The sequence below is a fragment of the Amblyraja radiata genome, chromosome 3, assembly GCF_010909765.2.
Source record: "Amblyraja radiata isolate CabotCenter1 chromosome 3, sAmbRad1.1.pri, whole genome shotgun sequence".
Taxonomy (NCBI): Eukaryota; Metazoa; Chordata; class Chondrichthyes; order Rajiformes; family Rajidae; genus Amblyraja; species Amblyraja radiata.
The window spans coordinates 129,513,573-129,531,814 of NC_045958.1; the positions used below are offsets into that span (position 1 = coordinate 129,513,573).

An 18,242-nucleotide genomic window follows, 5' to 3' on the forward strand; every position below is an offset into this window, starting at 1 on the left:
TCCATTATTATTATTATTACAATTGCTTCTAATTAATAAATTTTAAAAAACCTTAAAAAAAACGTGGAACTGTTATAGGGTGCAGTCTTCAGAAGGGTCTCGGCCCGAAACGTCACCCATTCCTTCTCTCCAGCGACGCTACCCGTCCCGCTGAGTTACTCCAGCATTTTGAGTCGATCTTCGAGGGTTTGGAAGATGCGCTAAGCCTGGGGTCGGCAACCTAAGGCCCCCGGGCCGAATGCGGCCCAGTAATCCGAAATCATCCGGCCGCAGAGCGCCCGCCCTGAGCATTGGCCGAGCGGCGGCCGAGCTCGGTCTGTACCGCGTCCTGCGCAAAGCCGCCGGCACGGCCGTGCACCTTCAGTTTAAGAAAAAAACGCAGATGCTGGAAAAATCGAAGGTAGACAAAAATGCTGGAAAAACTCAGCGGGTGAGACATGCGATGACTGCACGAGGCTGCCTCACCCGCTGAGTTTCTCCAGCATCTTAGTCTAACCTTCTGTGAACACGTGATTTGATGCCTGCCATCCAGGGCGGGATGGGGGCGGGATACATGTGTACACGTGATAGATGTGGCCCGACATCCGCTCACACACATGCGTCCCGGCCCCTATGCAGAACAAGGTTGCCCACCCCTGCGCTAAACTGAATGCCTGAGGGATTGTGTCGGGATCACCACGGTTTAATTGGGAACAGCGGATTGTGAAAGCACAAATTCATTTGAAACCAAATCATTAAATATATTCGAGGAGAAATTAGATTGTATTCTCAGGCTAGAGTGATCAAGGGATATGGGAAGAAACTTGAAAATGTAGAAACAAGGAACCGCAGAGCTGGTTTATGAACGTCACACTGCCTCGGCAATAATCAAGGACCAGTCTCACACTGGTCACTCCCTCTTCTCCCCTCTCCCATCGGGCAAGATAAATATTTGGACAGGTATGTGGATTGGATGGGTTTATAGACAATAGGTGCAGGAGTAGGCCATTCGGCCTTTCGGAGCCAGCACTGCTATTCAATGTGATCATGGCTGATCATCCCCAATCAGTACCCCGTTCCTGCCTTCTCCCCCTATCCCCTGACTCCGCTATCTTTAAGAGCCCTATCTAGCTCTCTCTTGAAAGTATCCAGAGAACCTGCCTCCACCAGGCAGAGAATTCCACAGACTCACCACTCTTTGAGAAAAAGTGTTCCTCGTCTCTGTTCTAAATGGCTTACTCCTTATTCTGAAACTGTGGCCCCTGGTTCTGGACTCCCCCAACATCGGGAACATGTTTCCTGCCTCTAGCGTGTCCAAACCCTTAACAATCTTATATGTTTCAATGAGTGATCCCCTCTCATCCTTCTAAACTCCAGAGTGTACAAGCCCAGCTGCTTCATTTTCTCAGCAATGACAGTCCCGCCATCCAGGGAATTAACCTTGTAAACCTACGCTGCACTCCCTCAATAGCAAGAATGTCCTTCCTCAAATTAGGGGACCAAATTAGGGAGATGACTTGAAATTTCCTTATGTGCACAACACTATACAAAGGCCACTTTTCTTAATTCAGGCATCTTCCAAATCGGGATCAGACCAGTGGATAACATGGACAGGGTAGATGCACTGAGTCTCTTGCCCAGAGTAGGGGAGAATCGAGAACCAGAGGACATAGGTTTACGGTGAAGAGGAAAAAGATTTAATACGAATCTGAGGGGTCACTTATTTTACACAATGGATGGTGGGTGGATGGAGCGAGCTGCCGGAGGAGGTAGTTGAGGCAGGGAATATTGCAACGTTTAGTTTAGAGAAACAGCGCAGAAACAGGCCCTTCAAGTCAAGTCAAGTCAAGTCAGAGTTTATTGTCATGTGTCCCAGATAGGACAATGACATTCTTGCTTGCTGCAGCACAACAGAGTATTGTAAGCATAAATACAGAACAGATCAGTGTGTCTATGTAGCATAGACCACACATATAAATAAACAGATAAAGTGCAATAGGCTGTTATAGTTCAGAGTTTGTTTGGTCATATTTAATAGCCTGATGGCCATGGAGAAGAAGCTGTTCCTGAACCTGGATGTACCAGATTTCAGGCTCCTGTACCTTCTTCCCGATGGCAACGGAGAGATGAGTGTGTGGCCAGGATGGTGTGAGTCCTTGATGATGCTGGCAGCCTTTTTGAGGCAGATAGATCCCTTCGATGGTGGGGAGGTCAGAGCCGATGATGGACTGGGCAGTGGACACAACTTTCTGCATTCTTTTCCGCTCCTGGACGTTCAGCCCACCCACCAGCGATCCCGGTACACTAACACTATCCGACACACACTAGGGACAATTCACAATGATACCAAGCCAATTAAACCTACAAACCTGCACGTCTTTGGAGTGTGGGAAACGGGAGATCCTGGAGCAAACCCACGCAGGTCACCAGGAGAACGTACAGACAAACACCCGTAGTCAGGATCGAACCCGGGTCCCCTGGTGCTGTGAGGCAGCAACTCTACCGCTGCACCACCATACCATCAAGAAGCAATATAAGACAGGTACATGGATAGGACAGGTTTGTAGGGATATGGGCAAGTGGGACTAGTGTAGCTAGGACACGTCGGTCGGTGTGGGCAATTTGGGCTGAAGGGCCTGTTTCCACACTGTGTGACTATGATTCTATGCAAAGACGATTTCATACAAATAGCTTCGGGGTACGACAAATCTAACTAGGAAACGAGGAAAAGATATACTCAAGCAGCTATTTCAGAATCCCACTTTAATAATTGGGATTTCGAGGCTGTTGACACGCTTGGATTGTATTTGCTTGCAGATTGTATTTGTGTTTTAGCGGCTTCTAAATTAATGTTGCAGTCAAGTGCCTTACTTTAAACAAGGTGCTCCACCTGGGACTATTTGTGTGGGAAACCAGTCCACAGAGCAGGCAGCAAGGGAATTATAACATCGACTGTACTGAAGCGGAGAACAGAAAGGTAATAACAGAAGTCTAATTCCTTCGCATTATAGTGATTGAGATCATTTTCCGGGGATTGAGTTCAGGAAAACTCGGAAGAGATCGACCATTTTTCGTGAACATATATGAATCAGCATTTCTGTTGCAATTATTAAAACCTTATCTTATCCGGGAAGTTAATTGACAAATTTTGCTGCCTTTAAATACATTAGCACTTTATTTGAGGAACCTCTTCCAAGTGGGCAGCACGGTGGCGCAGCGGTAGAGTTGCTGCCTCACAGCGCCAGAGACGCGGGTTCCATCCTGACTGCGGGTGCTGTCTGTACGGAGTTTGTACGTTCTCCCCGTGAGCTGCGTGGGTTTTCTCCGGGTGCTCCGGTTTCCTACCCACACTCCAAAGACGTGCAGGTTTGTAGGCTGAGAAGGAACTGCAGATGCTGCTTTACACCGACGATAGACACACAATGCTGGAGAGAAGCAACCGGTGACGTTTCCGGGGCGAGTCCCGTCTTCAAACTAACGTTCCGAGTCGGAATCTCATCCATTCCTTCTCTCCAGAGATGCTGCCTGTCCCGTTGAGTTCCTCCCACGCTCCAAAGACATGCAGGTGTGTCGGTTAATTAGCTTGGTGTAAATGTTAAAAAAATTGTCAATAGACAACAGGTGCAGGAGTAGGCCATTCGGCCCTTCGAGCCAGCACCGCCATTCACTGTGATCATAGAAACATAGAAACATAGAAATTAGGTGCAGGAGTAGGCCATTCGGCCCTTCGAGCCTGCACCGCCATTCAATATGATCATTGCTGATCATCCACAATCAGTATCCCATTCCTGCCTTCTCCCCATATCCCCTGACTCCGCTATCTTTAAGAGCCCTATCTAGCTCTCTCTTGAAAGTATCCAGAGAACTGGCCTCCACCGCCATCTGAGGCAGAAAATTCCACAACTTTCTGTGTTCTTAGTGTGTGCAGGATAGTGTTAGTGTGCGGGGATGGCTGGTGGGCACGGACTCGGTGGGCCGAAAGGCCTGTTTCCGTGCTGTATCTCTAAAACTAAAAACTAGAAACAGAGTTCTTTGATGCAGCGTAGGGAAATGGAGAAGCAGAGGACATACATTTAGGTGGGAGGTGAAAGATTTAATATGAATCTGAGGGGTAACATTTTCATTCAGAGGGTGGTGGGTGTATGGAACGAGCTGCCAGAGAAGGTAGTTGAGGCTGGTACAACAGCAACGCTTAAAAGGCACTTGGATAGTTACGTGGATGGGAAAAGTTTAGAATGAAGCGGGCTAATGGGACTGGCCTAGATGGGGCAGGTTGGCGTAGGCAAGTTGGGCCAAAGGGCTTGTTTCCATGCTGTATGACTGGAGAGAAGCAACCGGTGGCGTGTAGGCCTCTTTGCTGGGCCAAATCACCCACGCCTGCCTCCACTCCTCCTGTTCCTAAATTAAAACAGTGGTGATCTCGACATGATCCCTCAGGCATTCAGCTTAGCGCATCTTCCAAACCCTTGATATCGCTCATGTAACAAGCACCCACTCTTCCCCCCTTAGCAGCCAATTTATTTTGCGTTCCCCGTTGCAGGCGGTTGGAACAGCTTTGGAGGTTACAAAAACAAAGGAATATTAGTGTCACCAGCAGTGAAACAAATTGTATTATTCATGACGTCCTTAACATTCCTTTAGCGAGGATATTATTCCGACTTTCTCTGACGGCCTTGCGGGAAAAAAGCAGGTACAGAGGCTGCGGTAAATTGGCTCCAAGATGGTGCTAATCTATATATAGCCTTTGCTGTTACAGTCTTCTTCTTTAAGCAATCAATTCTTCTTCAAATCTGCGAAGAGACGATGACTCGAGCCCGGATGAAGCCTTCGCAAATGGAAGAAGGAGAAAACAAAACTTCAAGTGCGTTGCCACATCAATCAGAAGTTAGCTCCTGGCCGGGAGATTTTCATTAAACGCAATGCGCTGGTGAAGTGATTAACGGGACTGATGTACCGCGCTCGGCACTTTGAAAGGGAAGCTCGGAGAAGTGGAAGGATTCGCGTTACTTTGAAAACCGCAGCAAATGAAATTTAATGCGTACTGCAAAGTAGAGGAAAGAATGTAGGAGTCAGGGGCAAATAAGGATTAAAAAGCAGGAAATGGATCTGAAGGAACAACAGTGTTTAAAAACACCCATTATTATTCTTATTATTATTTGGAGTATAGCGTGCAGATTCGGAGACGGTTTCTTCCCATTGGCTATCAGGCGACTCGACCATTACGGGCGGAACGATGGCGCAGCAATAGAGTTGGCGCCTCACAGCGCCGGAGACCCGGGTTCCAACCCGACTACGGGTGCTGTCTGTACGTCTCCCCATGACCTGCGTGGGTTTTCTCCGGGTGCTCCGGTTTCCTTCCCACACTCCAAAGACGTGCAGGTTTGTAGGCTAAGAAGGAACTGCAGATGCTGCTTTACACCGACGATAGACACACAATGCTGGAGAGAAGCAACGGGTGACGTTTCCGGGGCGAGTCCCGTCTTCAAACTAACGTTCCGTGTCAGAATCTCATCCATTCCTTCTCTCCAGAGATGCTACCTGTCCCGTTGAGTTACTCCAGCATTTTGTGTCTATCTTCAGGTTTGTAGGCTAAATGGCTTGGGAGAAATTGTAAATTGTCCCTAGTGGATAGGATAGTTGTAGTGTGCGGGGTGATTTCTGGTCGGCACGGACTAGAGGGGCTGAAGGGCCTGTTGCCGTGCTGTATCTCTAAATTAAACCAAATGTACACCCCAGGTAGACACAAAATGCTGGAGTTACTCAGCGGGACAGGCAGCATCTCTGGAGTGAAGGAATGGATGACGTTTCAGGTCGAGACCCTGATTCAAACTGAGAGAAGGGTCTCGACCCGAAACGCCACCTATATTCCTTCTCTCCAGATACACTGCCTGATCGACCCACTGAGTTACTCCAGCATTTCGCGTCTGCTATCTTTAGTGCAGTTCCTTCTTCCACATACACTGGGGCGACTGTCAGTAAAGGGCCTGACCCACTCAGGCGTCATTTGCGCGTAATTTACGCGACATCATTTAGACATCACGACCCATGATGCGCGCTTCGTGATGCGCACGTGGGTAGTGACACGCGGTCGCGCACGGCGCCACAGGATTTTGGGATGTACAAAATCTTCTCGTGACGCCCGTGGGACAGGCCCTTAACTCAATCACAGGTGTTTCTCCCACTTCTGTGCAGGCGCGTGCAAGTCCCTGGCTTGCACTCCGTTTAAATCGAGTAAGCCAGCTTCCCGTTGGAGAGGCCGACAAGCGTTGCCTTTCAAATTGAGCGGAACAGCAATCTGACTCCGCAGATCCAAATCCAACGCCTCGCAAAGTAGGTTAATAGTGTTGCACTAATGAGAATCAGATGAACAGCGTGTCCGTCGGCTTGGCGATCCGGACTTCCCAATCCATTGCCTGTAACGGCGATGAGGGGAATGATAAATGTATTGCATGTTAATTGAGCTCTTCACAACCAGCCGGCACAATTATCATTCATCACTGCTGCCCACATGTAATGGTGCTGGCTGCTAAATATGTCACTAACATGTGCACTTTAACAAGGAGATAGGTTGAGGTTTGTTTACCGTTACAAACTCTCAATCCACCCCTTTAGCAGCGGGTCAGAGTTAGACTTGGAGTGTAGCGATTAATGCCACTGTTAACCTTAGGCGAGAGTGGGCTTAAGTTATTGATCGGGATGGGGATGGCGGGACTGTCATGTGAGGAAAGATTGAAAAGACTAGGCTTGTATTCACTGGAGTTTAGAAGGATGAGGAGGGATCTTATAGAAACGTATAAAATTATAAAAGGACTGGACAAGCTAGATGCAGGAAAAATGTTCCCAATGTTGGGCGAGTCTAGAACCAGGGGGCCACAGTCTTAGAATAAAGGGGAGGCCTTTTAAGACTGAAGTGAGAAAAAACTTTTTCACCCAGAGAGTTGTGAATTTGTGGAATTCCCTGCCACAGAGGGCAGTGGAGGCCAAGTCACTGGATGGATTTAAGAGAGTTAGAGTCTGAAGAAGGGTTTCGGCCCGAAATGTTGCCTATTTCCTTCGCTCCATAGATGCTGCCGCACCCGCTGAGTTTCTCCAGCAATTTTGTCTACCTTCGATTCTCCAGCATCTGCAGTTCCTTCTTGAACGTTAGATAGAGCTCTAGGGGCTAGTGAAATCAAGGGATATGGGGAGAAGGCAGGCACGGGTTATTGATTGGGGATGATCAGCCATGATCCCAATGAATGGCGGTGCTGGCTCGAAGGGCCGAATGGCCTCCTCCTGCACCTATTTTCTATGTTTCTGTGTCCATCCTGTTTCGCTGCAGCTGAGTCCACATCACCTCAATGAAGTCAAGAGTCAAGAGAGTTTTATTATCATGTGTCCCAGATAAGACAATGAAATTCTTGCTTGCTGCAGCACAACAGAATATGTAAACATAATACAGAACAGGAGATAAAAGTTCAGAAGGTAGACAAAAATGCTGGAGAAACTCAGCGGGTGAGGCAGTATCTATGCTTCGCTCCATAGATGCTGCCTCACCCGCTGAGTTTCTCCAGCATTTTTGTCTACCTTTGATTTTCCAGCATCTGCTGCAGTTCCTCCTTCTTAAACAGATAAAAATTCAGCGTATCTATATAGCATAGACCATATATAAATATATATACACAATAAATAAACAGATATAGTACAATAGTAGTAATAGGCTGTTATTATTCAGAGCTTGTTTCATGGTGGGTTTGATGGCTGTGAGGACGAGGCTGTTCCTGAACCTGGATGTTCCAGATTTCAAGCTCCTGGAACATCCCTTATCCTAAGCTTATAAATTAGATTTTAATAATAATAATAATAATAATAATAATAATACATTTTATTTAATGGGCGCCTTTCAGACATCTCAATGACACCTTACATAGTAATCGGAATAAAAACATATAATCGGAATATAACAAGTAATAAAGACATCACAGAGACACAAATTAAAAACAGAATTCAATCCAAAAACAGAAAATCAAAAACACAGTGTGAAGAGAGAGCAGCGGCAGCCAAAGCGCGCCAGCGTCCACTCTCTCTTCACGGCAGCCATCTTGGACACAGACCTACAGGACTACAATTTTACCAGATTTTAGTCATAGAGTGATAAGGGTCTGTCCCACTTGGTGATTGTTTCGGCGACTGCCGGCGTCATATCAGTGTCGCCAAAAGATTTTGAACATTTCAAAATCCAGCGGCGAAAAAAAAATGTTGCGACGCTTGAAATAACACCGTGCGTCAAAACGTCGTCACCGCCGCGTATATTTCGGTCACCTGATACGTCAGTCAATGATGCGGCCCGTCGCCGAAAAAATCGCCAAGTGTGACAGGCCCTTTACAGTGTGGAAACAGGCCCTTCGGCCCAACTTGCCAACACCAGCCAACATATCCCATCTAAATTAGTCCCACCTGCCTGCATTTGGTCCATATCCCTCCAAACCTGTCCTATCCATGTACCAGTCTAACTGTTTCTTAATTGTTGGGATAGTCCCAGCCTCAACTACCTCCTCCGGCAGCTCGTTCCATACACCCACCACCCTTTGTGCGAAATGTTTACCCCTCGGATTCCTATTAAATCTTTTCCCCTTCACCTTGAGCCTATGTCCTCTGGTCCTATTGATTCCCCTACTCTGGGCAAGAGACTCTGTGCATCTACCCGATCTATTCCCCTCATGATAATAGACAATAGACAATAGGTGCAGGAGGAGGCCATTTGGCCCTTCGAGCCAGCACCGCCATTCAATGTGATCTTGGTTGATCATCCCCAATCAGTACCCCGTTCCTGCCTTCTCCCCATATCCCCTGACTCCCCTGTTTTTAAGAGCCCTATCTAGCTCTCTCTTGAAAGCATCCGGAGAACCTGCCTCCACAGCCCTCTGAGGCAGAGAAAAATCCACAGACTCACCACTATCTGTGAGAAAAAGTGTTTCCTCGTCTCCGTTCTAAATGGCTTACCCCTTATTCTTAAACTGTGGCCCCTGGTTCTGGACTCCCCCAACATTGGGAACATGTTTCCTGCCTCTAGCGTGTCCAAGCCCTTAACAATCTTATATGTTTCAATGAGATATCCTCTCATCCTTCTAAACTCCAGAGTGTACAAGTCCAGCTGCTCCATTCTCTCAGCATATGACAGTCCCGCCATCCCAGGAATTAACCTTGTGAACCTATGCTGCATTCCCTCAATAGCAAGAATGTCCTTCCACAAATTAGGGGACCAAAATTGCACACAATACTCCAGGTGTGGTCTCACTAGGGCTCTGTACAACTGCAGAAGGACCTCTTTGCTCCTATACTCGATTCCTCTTGTTATAAAGGCCAACATGCCATTCGCTTTCTTCACTGCCTGCTGTACCTGCATGCTTACTTTCATAGTCTGAAGAAGGGTTTCGGCCCGAAACGTCGCCTATTTCCTTCGCTCCATAGATGCTGCTGCACCCGCTGAGTTTCCCCAGCAATTTTGTGTACCTTTGCTTACTTTCATAGACTGGTGTACAAGGACCCCCAGATCCCGTTGTACTTCCCCTTTTCCCAACCACGCCATTTAGATAGTAATCTGCCTTCCTGTTTTTGCAATTAATATCCTGTTTAGCAATTCATATGTTAGGTGTAAGTGGGTTGAAGTCAGTCCTGTTTCGCTGTAACTGAGTCCCCATCACCTCAGTGAACCCTTTTCCGAAGCTTATTAGATTGGAGTCACAGGGTCATACAGTGTGGAGACAGGACCTTTGACCTAATTGCCTATGCCGACCAACATAGCGGTAGAGTTGGTGCCTCACAGCGCCGGAGACCCAGGTTCAATCCCAACTACGGGTGCTGTCTGTATGGAGTTTGTACGTTCTCCCCGTGACCTGCGTGGGGTTTTCTCCATGATCTTCGGTTTCCTCCCTCACTCGGCTCACCGAGTCCGCACCGACCAACGATCCCCGTACACTAACATTATCCTACACACACTAGGGACAATTTACAATTTACGCCAAGCCAATTAGCCTACAAACCCGCACGTCTTTGGAGTGTGGGGGGGAAACCGAAGATGTCAGAGAAAACCCACGCGATCACGGGGAGAACGAACAAACTCCGTACAGACAGCCCCCGTAGTCAGGATCAAACCCGTGTCTCCGGCGCTGTGTGGCAGCAACTCTAATGGCCCTGTCCCACTTAGGCTATTTTTGTCGACTACAAGCGACTGCCACAAAAGTTTCAACATGTTGAAAAATGTTCGCAACTGTGGTGACAATTTTTTGCTGACGCAGGTTGTAGTAGGTTGTCGCCAGGTGTTGTAGGTAAATTCCATTAAAACTAGTCCCTGGCAGTCGCCTAAAGAGTCGCCTAAGTGGGAGAGGCCCATTATAGGGTCTCGACCCGAAACGTCACCCATTCCTCCTCTCCAGAGATGCTGCCTGTCCCAAATGAAATGAGGTAGTTGAAGCAGAGATTATCGCCATGCAGGCAGGTGGGACTAGTGTAGATGGGACATGTTGGCCGGTGTGGGCAAGTTGGGCTGAAGGGCCTGTTTCCACACTGTATCACTACAGCTGCTCCTCGACCAATCGATGGATGTAATCGCTGCGTTTGCCGATCGTAAAGTCGAAATGTTGCATCGTTAATCGGGGAGCAACTGTACACTGTGCTAGCTGATCGGGGACTTTTGGAAACGTAATCACTTGTGAAGTGTGGAGCAGACATCTGAAGAAGGGTCTCAACCCAAAACATCACCTATTCCTTCGCTCCATAGATGCTGCCTCACCCGCTGAGTTTCTCCAGCATTTTTGTCCACCTTCGATTTTCCAGCATCTGCAGTTCTTTCTTGGACTTTGACAAAATGCCATTTGCTACTGCATCTGGGATCTGAGAATAAACATAGGGCTTGGAGCCACAGAGTAGTTGTATAACATTGTGTGGGTGATCCAAACCCCCCCGCTATCAAGACCCTCCATCCCCGCCGTCTCTCAGTCTGTCGACCCTAGTTCGAGCTTCACCATCTCTCTGAAGTTCCACATGGGAACAAGGTTCATCAATTATTTACCTTTTACATTGCATCAGACCGACAAATATCCACAGGAGTCAAACATAGATGGTTTCTGATCAAGGTAAACGTCTACAGCCTCTGATGTTCGGCTGTGATGAAGGACTCGACTTTTCTGAACGGCGAGATTAGTTTAGTTTAGTGTAGTTTACAGATGCAGCGATGGAACAGGCCCTTTCGGCCTGCAGATGCCGTTTTACATAAGTAGACAACAAAACCGCTCAAGCCACTATGCCGCCCTTTAAGCTTCACAACGATTGGGAAAATATATATTTCAGTTACATGAAAAAAATAGCACACGAGATGTGGCTCTACATGCCTATGCATCCTGATCCACTGGGTATCAACGATAGCCACAAAATTCCTGGAGTAACTCAGCGGGTGAGGCAGCACTTGTGGAGAGAAGGAATGGGTGACGTTTCGGGCCGAGACCCTTCTTCAGACTGAAATTCGTTGAAAGCGAGACCCAGCGCAAATTGGAGGAGCAGCACCTCATATTCTGCTTGGGCAGCTTACACCCCAGTGGTATGAATATTGACTCTAACTTCAAGTAACCCTTGCTCTCCCTCTCTCTCCATTCCTCCCCCATCCTAGTTCTCCAACTAGTTTGACTGTCCTCCTGATTAAATGTTGCTGATTGTGCAGCTCGTTGTCACCTTCCCCGAGCTAACAATAATCTTCATGATATTTCTCCCCCTTTGTTCTCTCGTTTTCATGCCTTACCCTTCCATATCTCTGCATCTCCCTCTCCCCTGACTCTCAGTCTGAAGACAGGTCTCGACCCGAAACGTCAGGTGTTCCTTCCCTCCAGAGATGCTGCCTGACCCGCTGAGTTACTCCAGCACTCTGTGTGTTTATTCGGTGTAATACAGCATCTGCCGTTCCTTCTACACGGGACTCATGTCAACACACTGAGACTGGAAACTAGTCGGTGCCAGTCTGCTCCTTCCTGTCTAGTCCGATTGAGTTCAACATTTTTTTTTTTTTTTTAATTTCAAAATATAACATCTCCGCCAGCCTCCCACTTCTGGGGCCGCTGGTGACATTGAACAGGGAATCAAGCAGCCATGTCCCGAATGTAGTCCCTTTTGGGACAGGCTGGTGGATTTCAAGGTTACAGGCCACGCTTGCTGCATCTGGTGATGTAACAGCACATTCCTGCCTTTGAGATGTTCGCTGGTGGTGTTTGCAAGGATGGACACAAAATGCTGGGCGTCACGGTGGAGTCAATAGACAATAGACAATAGGTGCAGGAGTAGGCCATTCGGCCCTTCGAGCCAGCACCGCCATTCAATGTGATCATGGCTGATCATCCACAATCAGTACCCCGTTCCTGCCTTCTCCACATATCCCCTGACTCCGCTATTTTTAAGAGCCCTATCTAACTCTCTCTTGAAAGTATCCAGAGAAACGGCCTCCACCGCCCTCTGAGGCAGAGAATTCCACAGACTCACCACTCTCTGTGAGAAAAAGTGTTTCCTCGTCTCCGTTCAAAATGGCTTACTCCTTATTCTTAAACTGTGGCCATAGACTCAGAGCGCCAGAGAGCCGGGTTTGATCTTTGTGTGTGCAGAGTTTGCGCGCTCTCCCCGTGATCTGAAGGTCTGAGATCTACGGTTCCCTCCTACGCTGCAAAGACGTGCAGGTTTGTAGGTTAATTGGCTTGGTATGAATGTAAATTGTCCCTAGTGCGTGCGTAGGATAGTGCTAGTGTACGGGGTGATCGCTGGTTGGCGCGGACCCTGTGGGTCGGACGGCCTGTTTCCGCGCTGTATCTCCAAACTAAACTAAACTAAATATCTACGAAAGAACCGCAGATGGCTGGAAAAATCGAAGGTAGACAACAAATGCTGGAGAAACTCAGCGGGTGAGGCCTCCACCTGAGGCAGAGAATTCCACACTCACCACTCTCTGTGAGAAAAAGTGTTTCCTCGTCTCCGTTCTAAATGGCTTACCCCTTATTCTTAAACTGCGGCCCCTGGTTCTGGACTCGCCCATAGTTTCATGCTGGAGTTTCTCCAGTCTTTGTTGTCTACCTCGCCTGCGTTTCTCCCGCATTTTTCGTCCGAACTAAATATCTGTGCTTCCAAGTCACAGGCTGTGCAAGTGCGCCGAATAATGACGGATAATGTCGCAAATCGGGTGGGGGGGGAAATAACAATCCCGCAGTCATCCGTCACTCACTTGTGCACGAGGTTTGACAAAGACCGCGGAGAAAACCAGCTCCTTCTCAGCGACTGAAAATCAGATTCCTGCCTGTGATTGATGTTTTCCAAGGAGGCTGCAAGAGTGCATTTCCAACTGATTAGCTCCGTGTGTGCCAATCTCTCGCAGTTTTACGACCCGCAGCTTCTGCTCCAGAAGTACGCTTGCTCTACATATAAATAAACTAACAAAGATGAATGAGTGAATTGGTGGGAGCCTCTTCCTTTATTTGCCTTCGATATTTCCTGAGGGAAAGATTTGTGTGGGATGCAATACTGGAAAAATGAGCTCTTAACTCTCTCGACGCTGGGCCCTGTCATTATTCCGCAGACGAACAAACACATGCAACGTCGAATGGCACGGTTTGTGTAGGAAGGGACTGCAGATGCTGGTTTGTTCCGATGTGATAGACACAAAAACCTGGAGTAACTCAGCGGGACGGGCAGCATCTCAGGATAGACAATAGACAATCGGCCATTCGGCCCTTCGAGCCAGCACCGCCATTCAATCCTGGAGTAACTCAACTGGTCAGGCAGCATCTCTGGAGAAAAGGAATATGTGACATTTCTGGTTGAGACCCTACTTCAGACCTTTTCTCCAGAGATGCTGCCTGACCCGCTCCTCCCCATATCCCCTGACTCCGCTATCTTTAAGAGCACTATCTAGCTCTCTCTTGAAAGCATCCAGAGAACCGGCCTCCATCGCCCTCTGAGGCAGAGAATTCCACAGACTCACCATTCTCTGTGAGAAAAAGTGTTTCCTCGTCTCCGTTCTAAATGGCTTACTCCTTATTCTTAAACTGTGGCCCCTGGTTCTGGACACCCCCAACATCGGGAACATGTTTCCTGCCTCTAGCGTGTCCAAATCGTCGTCTCCATTCTAAATGGCTTACTCCTTATTCTTAAGTGTACTCAGGATCGAGCCGGGGCCTCTGGCACAGTCAGGCAGCAGCTCTACCCGCTGCGCCACCTTACGCTGCTTCGGAGTCTGTGAGAAGTGGTGACGTGTTTTCTCCTCTTGCTCCGCAGATGGACTGGTCGACTGCATGGACCCAGACTGCTGCTTGCACAACGCCTGCCAGAACCAGCCCTACTGCCAAGGCTCGCCCGACCCGCTGGACATCATCGGCCAGAGCCAGCAGCAACCGCCCCAGCAAGCCGCCAGGTCCTTCCACGACCGCATCAAGTTTCTCATTGAGCCCGAGAGTAGCCACATCCTGCCGGGGGAAAACCCTTTCAACAGCAGGTCAGTCCCTCACACGCTGAGTCCAATGAACAATAGGTGCAGGAGTAGGCCATTCGGCCCTTCGAGCCTGCACAGCCATTCAATATGATCATGGCTGATCATCCAACTCAGTATCCTGTACCTGCCTTCTCTCCATACCCCCTGATCCCTTTAGCCACAAGGGCCACATCTAACTCCCTCTTAAATATAGCCAATGAACTGGCCTCAACTACCTTCTATGGCAGAGAATTCCACAGATTCACCACTCTCTGTGTGAAAAATGTTTTCCTCATCTCGGTCCTAAAAGATTTCCCCTCTATCCTTAAACTGTGACCCCTAGTTCTGGACTTCCCCAACATCGGGAACAATCTTCCTGCATCTAGCCTGTCCAACCCCTTAAGAATTTTGTAAGTTTCTATAAGATCCCCCCTCAATCTTCTAAATTCTAGCGAGTACAAGCTGTCTATCCAGTCTTTCTTCATATGAAAGTCCTGACATCCCAGAGACATAGGGAGAGGTTGAGCAGGCTGGGACTATTCCATGGTGCGCAGGAGAACGATGGGTGATTTTATAGTGTATAAAATCATGAGAGGAATAGATCGGGTAGATGCACAGAGCCTCTTGTCTAGAATCTATTACAAGACTTATAACAAGACAAGGTTTAAGGTGAGGGGGGGGGAAAGATTTTATAGGAATCTGAGGGGTAACTTTTTCATGCAAAGGGTGGTGGGTGTATGGAACGAGCTGTCGGAGGAGGTAGTTGAGGCTGGGACTATCCCAACGTTTAAGAAACATTTAGACAGGTACAAGGTTTAGAGAATTGTGGACCAAACACAGGTAGGTGGGACTAGTGTAGATGGGCCATGTTGGTGGGTGTGGGCAAGTTGGGCTGAAGGCCCTGCTTCCATATTGTATCAATCTATGACTCGAGACCAAGTCAATGGGTATTTTAAAAGTGGAGATTGACAGCTTCTTGATGAGTACGGGTGTGTCAGGGGTTATGAGGGGAAGGCAGGAGAATGGGGTTGAGAGGGAAAGGTAGATCAGCCATGATTGAATGGTGGAGTAGACTTGATGGGCCGAATGGCCTAATTCCGCTTGTAGAACTTGTGAATGTGATTGGTTTAGAAGGGAAGGCAGACACAAAAAGATGGATTAACTCAGTGGGTCAGGCAGCATCTCTGAAGAAAGGAATTTCAGTTCAAGACCCTTCTTGTTTTAGTTTGATTCAGAGATATGTCACAGAGTCCACACCGACCATCGATCTCCGTACACCAGCACTATCCTACACACTAGGGATAATTTACAATGTTACCAGTCGATTAAGCTGCAAACCTGCACATCCTTGGAGTGCGGGAGGAAACGGGGGAACCCAAAAAACCCTGCACGGTCACAGGGTGAACGTGCAAACTCCGTACAGACAGCACCCGTAGTCAGGATCGAACCCAGGTCTCTGGCGCTGTGAGGCAGCAACTCTACCGCTGCGCCACTGTGCCACCCCTGTCTTGTTAAATAATACATTGTTTACCCACAAGTAGTCCTTAACTGGGCTGCAGTGAATTTAGGGGGAGTCACGGTGGGGCAGCGGTAGAGTTGCTGCCTCACAGCGCCAGAGACCCGGGTTCAATCCCGACTACGGGTGTTGTCTGTACGGAGTTTGCACGTTCTCCCCGTGACCTGCGTGGGATTTTCTCCGAAATCTTCGGTTTCCTCCCACTCTCCAAAGGCGTGTGGGTTTGTAGGTTAATTGGCTTGGTGTAAATGTAAAAGCTGTCCCTAGTGGATATAGGATAGTGTTAATGTGCGGGGGATCGCTGGTCGGCGCGGACCCGGTGGGCCGAAAGGGCCTGTTTCCGCGCTGTATCTCTAAACCAATCTAAATTAAACTAATTACCTGCCTGAATGCACATCCATTTTGATGGAAATGATGTTTAATTTCCCGGATAGGTGCGGAGAGAGACAGAGAGAGAGAGAGAGAGAGAGACAGAGAGAGAGAGAGAGAGAGAGAGAGAGACAGAGAGAGAGAGACAGAGAGAGAGAGACAGAGAGAGAGAGAGATTTCTGTGTGGTCACATCGAGATGTCTTTAAATAATTGATTATGTGGAGGAAATCTCAGCAAACATTTTACGGGAAAAAAACATGTTAGACTGCAGATTTACAAAGGCTGTTTGTCAGCATCGCAGCTGTTTAGGTTCAGCATATCAGTGAAATGAAGTTAGACTTCTACTCTTTAGAGATACAGCACGGAAACAGGCCCTTCGGCCCACCAGGTCCGTGCCGACCAGCGACCACCCCGTACACTAACACTATCCTACACACGTTAGGGACAATTTTATAATTAGTACCGAACACATCTGCACGCCTTTGGGGTGCGGGAGGAAACCGGACGCACCCGGGGAAAACCCACGCAGGTCACGGGGAGAACGTGCAAACTCCGCGCAGACAGCAGCCGTAGTCAGGATGGAACCCGGGTCTCTGGCGCTGTGAGGCAGCAGCTCTACCCGCTGCACCTCTGTGTTATCTGGGAACTGTAACGCTTAACACCCCACACTGGGGTCAAGGAGAGAGCGTTGGCGTGGCGGCCCCTGTTTCCACCAATCTTTCCACCACCACGCACAAGAAGCACAAGCAGCGACAAGACAGACACCGTTGTGTGCAGATGCCGAGACGTGCGTTCACCTCTGGCTGAACAACTTCTAATCTTGTGTGTGTGTAGACTCGATAAGAAGAGGAACACCTCACAACTGTATACAGACTATATCTTGTGACTACAGTGGCGTAGCGGTAGAGTTGCTGCCTTATAGAACCAGGGATCCTGTGTTCAGTTTCGGCACCATGTTATAGGAAAGATGATGTTAATCTGGAAAGGGTGAAAAGCAGATTCATGATGTTGCCATGTCTAGAGGGCCTGAGCTACAGGGAGAGGTTGAGCAGGCTGGGACACTATTCCTTGGAGAGCAGGAGGATGAGGGGTGATCTTATAGAGGTGTACAAAATCATGAGAGGAATAGATCGGGTAGACGCACAGAGTCTCTTGCCCAGAGTAGGGGAATTAAAAACACCAGAGGACATAGGTTCAAGGTGAAGGGAATCTGAGAGGTGCTGTGACCTTTTCACACAAAGGGTGGTGGGTGTATGGAACGAGCTGTATGCCAGAGGAGGTAATTGAGGCTGGGACTATCCCAATGTTTAAGAAAGATGGGTGGGACAGGTTTGGAGGGATACGGGTCAAACGCAGGCAGGTGGGACTAGTGTAGATGGGACATGTTGGTCGGTGTGGGCAAGTTGGGCTGAAGGGCCTGTTTACCACACTGAATAATAACTCCATGACTAGGAGCCTGATCTGAATACGCTGACTCAAGTATTGTTCAAGTGCCTTGCGTGAGAAAGCCTTGGTGTCTTCATGTTTCCAACTGTGGACTCTGTGTGCTCTACTTATTATCCACCAGGATCCCCTGGTTCAGACTAAATGGATAACCCTTTAGGAGCCTGTCAAGAACTCCAAATCAGGCTGATAAATGATGTTAATACAGACCCTAATTGGTTGCATAGTGGTGCACAAATTATTTAATTAGCTTTTTATGAATTTGTAATGATCTGTAAATAAAACGGGAATGGAAGCATGAAGATGCTCCCAATGTGCGGCCACCAGAATATTGTACTCTTCCTGTCAATGGCCGTCCAATTAATTAAGGCACAAGGAACTGCAGATGCTGGTTTACCAGAAAAAAAGACACAAAGTGTATAAACGCAAGCAAGGACAATAGACAATAGACAATAGGT

At 48.2% G+C, this 18,242-nt stretch overlaps 1 protein-coding gene across 1 annotated transcript in view; it reads left to right on the plus strand.

Annotated features, from left to right (window-relative positions):
- Window positions 1-18,242, plus strand: part of tenm3 (teneurin transmembrane protein 3) — a 702,745-nt gene that overhangs the window by 606,362 nt on the left and 78,141 nt on the right. Inside the window, 1 exon segment of the mRNA XM_033018762.1 lies at window positions 14,263-14,479. Within this exon segment, the coding sequence (XP_032874653.1) occupies window positions 14,263-14,479 (217 nt within the window).